Below are 9,307 nucleotides of genomic sequence, written 5' to 3'. Positions count from 1 at the left end.
GGACGACTCCAGAGAGCGGATGTCCGGGGCCGTCTCACCCACTGTGGAGACAGGCCCCCGTGTGAGGTAGCAAGACGGCCAGGTGACAGTGAGAGCTTCTTCCCACCCGAGCTCCGAATCAGGGCTGCATCCCAGGCCGCCCAGCCCTGGGATGAGGACGTGAGGCAGGAAGCCCCAAGCCAGCCCGAACCCTGTGTTACCTGTCCCATGGGGGATACCCAGGCGGCTGCACACACCCCTTGCTCTGGGATCTGCGACCTGCAGGGGTGTCCTCAGTGTCAGGCTAGGGTGGAGGACAGAGGGACCCCAAGGACTCCAGAGACCCAAATGTGCAGAACCCGGCCCTGCGAGGACATCTGATGGGCTTGGTGGAGAAGCTGGGTTCGTCTGCATTCTCTTCAGCCAAACCTGAGGGAGGGACCCCAGCACCCCGAACTCTTCGGGTATTTCCTGGCATTGAACCTCTCTACAACGGGGATGGGCTGACCCTCCCTGGCCCACCAGCCCAGCTCCAGCAGCCCATGTAGGCGACTCCTCTGGAATGGGAGCCTGATCCTCCCCTACCCTGGCCTGGCCAGGCTGTCCCCGAGGCCGAGGCCCAGTGACATGTAAAGGGGGATTCTGCAGCGCCCAAGGCAGAAGGTTGCTCTCTGGGAATCTCCAGGGCTCAGGGTGTGGCCATGCCGTCCCCAGCTCAGGGCAGACCTTGGGTTAACTGGCCGTACCTCTGGTGGAATTCCATGCCAAAGCTTCCAATGGAGCCGGATGGCGTTGGGGGCTTGTGGTTCCTGTGGTATGACCTTGAACAGGGATGCTGAGCTCCTGTCACTTCCACATCTGCCCCGGATAGGCTCAACAGCTTCATCAGGGCCCTGACACCAGAAACTACTGTGCCCCGTGATAACCAAGAGGCAGGTCCAGAGACATTTCTCTACACAATGGCACCTGCATCTGACTCCTCTGGGCGGGCAGTGAGCAGCCCGGTGTGGAAGGAGTTAAGGCAGCACCCGGCTAGCTGCTCCACAGCCCTAGATGGCTCTTGGGCCTTGGGAAGTCATCTTCAATAAGAACGCTGTTCACTCTAAGACTTCCCCAGAGGGGTGAGTGTGGCACCCCTGCAGCCCCAGCCGTCAGTAGCGTGCCTTGCAGCCTCTGACTCAACCTGCAGGACAGAGCCCCGCCCTCAAGGCACAGTTCCCAGGACCAGAGGGGCCTGGCCTCAACCTGAGCCCTGGGAGGGGAGGGGAGCTAGAGGTGTCACGTGCCTCCACAGTGGCCAGGATGACCACGCAGGGGACCCATGGCACTGTGGATTCAGTTGCTGTACCACTTGATGGCGCAGAATTTGAGAGTGATCTATGAGAACATGAAGTACTGAGCCCGTATAGCGAGCAGGACATCAAGGGCTGACTCGCAGGGGCTCATGGCCGCAGCAACTCTGGCCTTATATCTGCGGTGCAAGTGGTCTGCACCCCTGGACTGGCCCAGCGCACCATGGCTGCCCCTGTGCCTTGACCCACTGTGCCATGGCCATCGTACCACTCAGAGGCTTTGAGGCCCTGCCAGGTGCACTGCCCGCCTCCTTGAAGTTGCCTCTTAGCGCTTTCCAGCTGCTACTGCAGCTGCAACAGATGCCACCACAGAGTGCCTTCCAGCAGCCGATGCAGGCTTTCCAGGCGGTAGGGGTGCCCTGCAGCCGTGGCCTCAGCAGCTCCTCGGTGGCAACTAGGCCAGCCAGGGCAGTGATGATGACGGGAACGACAAGTGGGATGGCAGCTCCATGATGGTGGACGAGCCAGGTGCATTGGGCAGAGGTGCATTCCTGGAACTCGACAGCTGCCTGTGTCCCCACGTGGGCAGGAGCTCGGTCACTGTGAGCCACAACCTCAACCACTACTCTGCCTTTTCAAGTCGGGAAGGGAGGCCTTTGTGCTTGGCGAGGCATTGGGCTCTGTGAAGGACAGGGACATGCTGTGTGCATGGTGCTGTGGCTGCTGTGGCTCCATGGCCCCAAGTGGCAGGAGTAGCCCTACCCCTGCCCATGCACCATTGGCGACACCACTCAGTAGAACAAGTTCAAGGGCATAAAGAGCTACCTCTCCTCCAAGCTGGTGCATGGCTCGACAAGTCCTTGGACTGGCTGGATGCATGTCTAGTGAAATTCCCAGTCATCTCCATGCTCCACCTGCCTGAGAATCGGGCCATGGGCTGCCTCCAGGAGGACTCCATCTCCATGCACAGGAAGAGCCTGATCTGCGGGATGAGCCACACGGCCGGCTGCCTGGTGCTGGCGCAGTGCCATGTCCTCCAGCACTTCCTGACGTGCCCCAGCAGCACTGCGAGGAGGCCTGTAAACAGGGCAAGAGGAAGGCTGAGAAGGGTGGCGTGGTGGGTGTCAGCTCCTTCCTGACCCTGAGCACTACCCCCACCACTGCCCTCGACCTGCAGGAGGTGGAGCGCAAGATGGATGGCTGGAGACGCTTCCCCAAGAAGGTGGACCACAGCGCTGCTGCTCAGCCACAGGGCATGGAGCCCATGGCCAGGAGGTGAGGGGCTTCAAGAAGGAGCATCAGCAGGTGGCCAGCCCTTCTGTGACCTCAGCTAGGCCTTGGAGTGGGCCCAGTGGGCCTCTGGGTGGTCCTGAACCAAGCCATCCCTTCCCTGAGGTGCCTGTGATGCCACTGGTAAGCTCTTCCGGATTGGCCCAGGCAGGACCTGGACCCCATCTTGCACCTGTTAGTGCCAGTCCCAGGGGCACGGGGCCAACTTCCCAGACATCCTCCACGTTCACAGAGGAGCTCTTACCAGTGTCACGGGGAGCAGGCGACTCATGGGAGGAGGGAAGATGGAGGTGCGGGGCTGATGGCTTTTAGGAGAGCGCTCTGACTGAAATTCACCATCTCTATCCAATTCCAGTAGAGACTTGAGACCACAGATGCAGCACGTTTTACCACAACAGATATTTTTTCCAAAAAGCGACCCAGAATTCGGAACCAGCTCTTCACAAAGATGAGAGTGTTGAGTGACTGGACGCTGGGTTGGGGATTTTTTTTCCGATTCAAGGATAATTTCTACGGCAGAATAAAAATGCCTATCAAAGAGCCATGGCCAGCTATTCGTGGTGGTACAAGGATGGTTTTGTGCTCAACTGAGGCCAGTCGAATAGAGAACTACGTAGGAAACAAAGAGCGAACGCGGCGATGGAGTAGAAACAGCACCATGTGTTGTAATTTCGTAGGCGTCGGTGCTGTGGAAGTTCCTTCCTTCCTTCTCTCCTTCCTGCTGTCTGAGCCTCCTCCCAGCTTCGGGCATCCCCACGTCCTGGGCCTGTGCTGGGAGAGACACAAAGGACACAGTTGGCTGCGGTCCAGGGACTGGCACGATCAGGGGAGCCTGGTGAAGTCAGAGTGGCCCCTGAGGACCAGTCCTGGGATGACCGGGTCTAACTGACCAGGCCCCTCCTGACCAGGGCCCCATCCACTGGGCCTTCCACGACCTGGCCTTCACTGAATGGGCCCCAATGACCAGGTCTCCACCGGCCCGGTCTCCCACTGACCAATCCCCAGTATCCAGGCCACACTGACCAACACTGCTAACTAAGTTTTCATTGACCAGGCCCCCGATGACCAGGCCTTACTGATTGGGCTCCTCCTGACTAGGAGCCTGCTGACCAGGATATCATTGCCCAGACCCCACTGACAGCCGCCCCCCATCCCTCCCCCACCTCTGCCAAGCCCCCATGGATTAGGTCCAATGATCAGGCAGCCACTGGCCAGGGTTGCACTGACCAGGTTCCTACTGATCAATCACCTGCTGACCAGGCCCCTGAAGACCAGGTTCACACTCACCAGGTACAAGGCCCCACTGACTAGGCCCCCACTCACCAAGCCCTCACTGACTCGCTGACTAAGTCCCCCGATGAGGCCTTCACCGTCTGGACCCCACTAACTAGGCCTCATCAATGAGACTTTCACAGACCAGACCCCACTACCCAGGACCCCAGTGACCAGGCCTCACTATCCAGGACCCACTGATGGCCTAGGCCTCCACTGACCAAACTCTCACTGACTGGGCCCAACTGACCAGGTCCTTAACTGACAAGGTTCTGACTGGCCAGGTCCTTAACTGACAAGATTCTGACTGGCCAGGTCCTTAACTGACAAGGTTCTGACTGGCCAGGTCCTTAATGATCAGAACTTTATTAAGCCCCACTACCCAGGAATCCCACTGACTAGGTCCAACTCAAAAGGCCCCCACAGACCAGGTCCCCACTAACCATGTCCCTACTGACCAGGCCCCCTTTGACCGGACCCAACTGACAAGGCCCCCACAGACCAGGCCCCCACTGACCTGGTCCCTACTAACCATGTCCCTACAGACCATGTCCCTACTGACCAGGCCCCCACTGACTGGGCCCAACTGACAAGGTTCCAACTGACTAGGTCCTTAACTGACAAGGTTCTGACTGACCAGGTCCTCAATGAGTAGACGTTTACTGACCAGGCCCCGCTACCCAGGAATCCAGTGACCAGACCTCCCACTGACCAGTTCCCCACTGACAGGCCCCATCTCTCCAGGACCCCAGTGGCCAGGTTTCACAAAGTAGGCCCCACTGACCAGGCTTCCACTGACAAGCACATCTTGACCAGGTCCCCACTGACTAGCCCCCAGCTGACAAGGCCCCAGCTTACTAGGACACCACTGACCAGACCTCCACTGATCAGGCTCAACTGACAAGGCCCCCACTCAGCAGTCCCCCACTGACCAGGCCCCAGCTGACGAGGTTCCGACTGACCAGGTCCTTACTGAACAGACCTTTAATGACCGGACCCCACTAACCAGGATCCCAGTGACCAGGCCCCCACTGACCAGACTTCCAGCGGCCAGGCCTCACTATCCAGGACCCACTGGTGAGGTCTCCACTGTCCAGGCCCCCACTGACTGGGCCCAATTGATGAGGCCCCCACTGATGAGGTGCCCACTGACTGGGTCCTAACTGACAAGGTTCTGACTGGCCAGGTCCTTAACTGACAAGATTCTGACTGGCCAGGTCCTTAACTGACAAAGTTCTGACTGGCCAGGTCCTCAGTGACCAGACCTTTACTGACCAGGCCCCACTACCTAGGACCCCAATGACCCAGACTTTTAATGAATAGGTCTCACTAACCAGGACCCCAGTGACCCAGGCCTTTACTGAATAGGCCCCACTCTCCAGGGCCTCAATGACCAGGCCCCTACTGACCAGGTCTCTCTGAATAGACCCTTACTGACTAGACCCCACAAACCAGGACCTCAGTGACCAAGATCCCATTAACCAGGTCCCACTGGCCAGGCCCCAGGTCTCCAGGCCCCCAGTGGCCAGGTTTCACTACCTAGGCCCCACTGACCAGGCTCCTTCTAACAAGGGCCCCCGACCAGGTCCCATTGACAAGTCCCCACTGACCAGGTCCCCACTGATGAGGCCCCAACTTACCAGGACCCCACTGACCAAACCTCCACTGACCAGGCCTCACTAGCCAGGCCCCACTGATGAGACTCCCTCTGACTGGGTCCAACTGACAAGACCCTCTCAGATCAGGTCCCACTGACTGGGCCCAAAGTGACAAGGTTTCAACTGACCAGGTCCTTAATGACCAGACCTTTACTGACTAGACCCCACTACCCAGGACTCCAGTGACCAGGTCCCTGCAGACCAAGTCCCACTGACCAGGCCCTGGCTGCCCAGGTCCCCACTGACTGGGCCCCAACTGACAAAATTCCAACTGACCAAGTCCTTACTGAACAGACCTTTACTGACTAGGCCCCACTAGCCAAGAGCCCAGTGACCAGGCCCCCACTGCTAGGCTTCCACTGACCGTGTTTCTATTGAACAGGCCCCAGTGACCAGGTTTCCCCTGACTAGGTCCCCACAGACCAGAGCCCCAATAATCAGCTCCCACTGACCCAGCTCCCGCTGACCAGGATCCCACTGACCAGGTCCCCACTGGTGCCAAGTGACTAGGTCCTGAACTCGAGGACCCGTGACCAGTCCCCTCTGACCAGGCCACAGCTGACCAGGCCTCCCACAGACCAGATTCTCACTGAGCAGACCCCCACTGACAACATCCCCATTCACTAGGTGTTTTCTGACTATGTCCCCAATGTGTCCCCGTTCACAAGGCCTCCATTGACCGGGTCCCCCACTGACTAGGACACAGTGTTTAGGTCCCACTGACCAGGCCCCCAATGACCAGGCCACAGTGTCCAGGTCCCACTGACCAGACCCCCGCTGACCAGGCCACAATGTCCAGGTCCCACTGACCAGGCCTCCGCTGACTAAGGCACAATGTCCAGGTTCCCACTGACTAGGCCCCTCAGCCGTGGTGCTCAATGTCCCCTACCTATGGCTCTCACTCAGCCCACAGACTCTCCCCTCCCCACATCTGCAGCCACAGGCCAGGCCCCTGGGGGTCTTTTTGGGATGGGGCCCCTCCTCCAGGACACAGGGAGGGACAGTTGGCCTCAGGCTCCAGGCGCCCAGCTTCACACTCGCCCCCTACAAGGCCCTCTGGGCTCATCTCAAAGGGGACAGTGAATAGGCAAAGCACCACCTGGACCTTTTGCTGAGCTGCAGTCCAGGGAACAGAGGGATGTTTGTCACACCAGGAACCTTTTGTGCCAGGCCTCCCAAGCCCTGCCTGTGGAGTCTGGATCTAGAGACACAGTGCGGAGGTGATGAGGTGACCAGCCCAGGACCCTCGAGGCTGAGCTGAGGAACACATGAGGACTGTCCCCAGATGTGGACGAAGGATTACCTAGGTGCCGAGGCAAGAGACTGAAGGCACAAACTGTTTCAGCATAATAAAGAAAATAGAAGAGTCAAAATACAAATTAGATATAGAGATGATCATGGACCATTATCAATCGTTATTATAAAGATTATTAATCATTAGCTTTTAATATTACTCTTTGTTGCATTAAAAATATAACCTAGGAATAACCGGTGGGTAGAGGGTCAGGTGCTGAAGGGACATTGTGAGAAGTGACCTAGAAGGCAAGAGGTGAGCCGTCTGTCATGCCCGCATAAGGGCCATTTGAGGGCTCCTTGGTCAAGCGGTAATGCCAGTGTCCGGGAAGACACCCGTTACTTAGCAGACCACGAAAGGGAGTCTCCTTTCCTTGGAGGAGTCAGGGAACACTCTGCTCCACCAGCTTCTTGTGGGAGGCTGGATATTATCCAGGCCCGCCCGCAGTCATCCGGAGGCCTAAACCCCTCCCCGTGGCGCTGTGCTTCAGCGGTCACGCTCCTTGTCCAGTTTCATGTTCCTCCCGTACTCCTGGTTCCTCTTTGAAGTTTGTAGTAGACAGCGGTAGAAGGAATAGTGAAAGTCTTAAAGTCTTTGATCTTTCCTACAAGTGCATAGAAGAAAACGTATGCTGCCTTCTGTCTCTGCTTCGGCTACCTAAGAGGGAAGAGCCACCTGTCCTGTGATCACGTGACTCGTTCACCTTGTCAATCACTTAGCAGATTTACCCTCTTTTTTTTTTTTTTTTTTTGAGACGGAGTCTCGCTGTGTCTCCCAGGCTGGAGTGCAGTGGCGCGATCTCGGCTCACTGCAAGCTCCGCCCCCTGGGTTCACGCCATTCTCCCGACTCAGCCTCCCAAGTAGCTGGGACTACAGGCGCCTGCTACCACTCCCGGCTAATTTTTTTGTATTTTTAGTAGAGACGGGGTTTCACCGTGTTAGCCAGAATAGTCTCGATCTCCTGACCTCGTGATCCACCCGCCTCGGCCTCCCAAAGTGCTGGGATTACAAGCTTGAGCCACCGCGCCCGGCCCAGATTTACCCTCTTTACCCTGCCCCTCTTTGTCTTGTATGCAATAAACATGAGTGTGCCCAGCCATTCGGGGCCACTACTGGTCTCCGCATCTTGGTGGTAGTGGTTCCCCGGGCCCAGCTGTTTTCTCTTTATCTCTTTGTCTTGTGTCTTTATTTCTTATGATCTCTTGTCTCCGCACATGGGGAGAACACCCGCTAAGCCCGGTAGGGCTGGACCCTACATCCAGACAGCCAGAAGACTGCTAGTTTCTCAGTCAATCCTTCCTTCCTTCCTTCCCTCCTTCCTTCCTTCCTTCCTTCCTTCCTTCCTTCTTTACTTCCTTCCTTCTTTACTTCCTTCCCTCCTTCCTTCCCTCCTTCCTTCCTTTTTTTTTCCTCACTATGTTGCTGGTCTTGCACTTCTGGACTCAAGCGATCCACCCGCCTTGGTCTCCCAAAGTGCTGGGATTACAGGGGTGCGCCACCATGCCTCGCCTCAGTATGTCATTTCTTACCAGTTACCTTCCTCCACCAAGAACCTCCTAGATGCCAAGTCAGTGAGAAAAGGAAGACGGTCAAAGAATCCATGGAAAGAAAGTGACACAGGCTTAGGACGTGGGAGTGCCACATGCTGAGAGGAGGTGCAGGCCGAAGGAAGGACGGACAGAAGGAATGAAGGGCTGCTGGAGTCAAGCCACCCTGGGACAGAGGTGACCATGGACCCTCCCAGGAATGCGTTGCACGGACTATCGTGAATGTTCCAGATGTCACCGGAACCCCGACCCTCTGCTCCTGTCCCAGGCTCCCCTGTGGCCTGTGGGAGGTGGAAGCTGAGAGAGGTCGGGTGGAGCCTGGGTTGTGCTGCCCTCTCCCCCTGCCTGCCCCAGGGTGTCCGGGGCTTCCTGCAGAGAGCTCTGGGTTTAAGTGATCCACCCACCTTAGCCTCCCAAAATGCTGGGATTACAAGCGTGAGCCACTGCGCTCGGCCTCTTTAATCGTTTTGACTCACCAATATTTCAGACTGACTTCCTTCTGTATGACCATTTCAGTCAAAAACAGGCAGGTCATAGCGACGGAGAAGTGACTGTGTTTTAACCAATGAGGGTGGGGACTTGAGGCCAAGGAGGGGATCCTTGCTTCTGAGAGGGAGGCCTTCAAAGGGGTGAAGGCATTGGTACTGGCAGCCCTGGTCCCCCCACCACCCCCTACTTTGGAGCTTGGAGCCTCCCTGCAGTGTGTGAGACCTCCTTTCCTGAGTTTTTCTTTTCTTCTTCTTTTTTTTTTTTTTGATGGAGTCTTGCTCTGTCGCCCAGGCTGGAGTGCAGTAGCATGATCTCGGCTCACTGCAACCTCCGCCTACTGGGTTCAAACGATTCTCCTGCCTCAGCCTCCCGAGTAGCTGGGATTACAGGCATGCATCACCACGCCCAGCTAATTTTTGCATTTTTAGTAGAGACAGGGTTTCCCCATGTTGGCCAGGCTGGTCTCAAACTCCAGACCTCAGGTGA

General features: G+C 57.1%; 1 protein-coding gene across 1 annotated transcript; it reads right to left on the bottom strand.

Moving 5' to 3' along the window:
- Positions 1-1,906: 1,906 nt before the first annotated feature.
- LOC106994660 (uncharacterized) lies at positions 1,907-8,867 on the bottom strand. Its single transcript, XM_077979897.1, is given in 9 exon segments — positions 1,907-1,951; positions 2,097-2,348; positions 2,806-3,112; positions 3,811-3,906; positions 5,856-6,004; positions 6,216-6,315; positions 6,421-6,607; positions 8,322-8,341; positions 8,809-8,867. Coding segments are annotated over 9 exon segments (1,215 nt in total).
- Between the last annotated feature and the right edge of the window lie 440 nt (positions 8,868-9,307).

Source organism: Macaca mulatta, chromosome 19, assembly GCF_049350105.2.
Source record: "Macaca mulatta isolate MMU2019108-1 chromosome 19, T2T-MMU8v2.0, whole genome shotgun sequence".
Lineage (NCBI taxonomy): Eukaryota > Metazoa > Chordata > Mammalia > Primates > Cercopithecidae > Macaca > Macaca mulatta.
The sequence above is the reverse complement of the archived record's forward strand: the minus strand, read 5'-3'. Positions and strand labels throughout refer to the sequence as shown.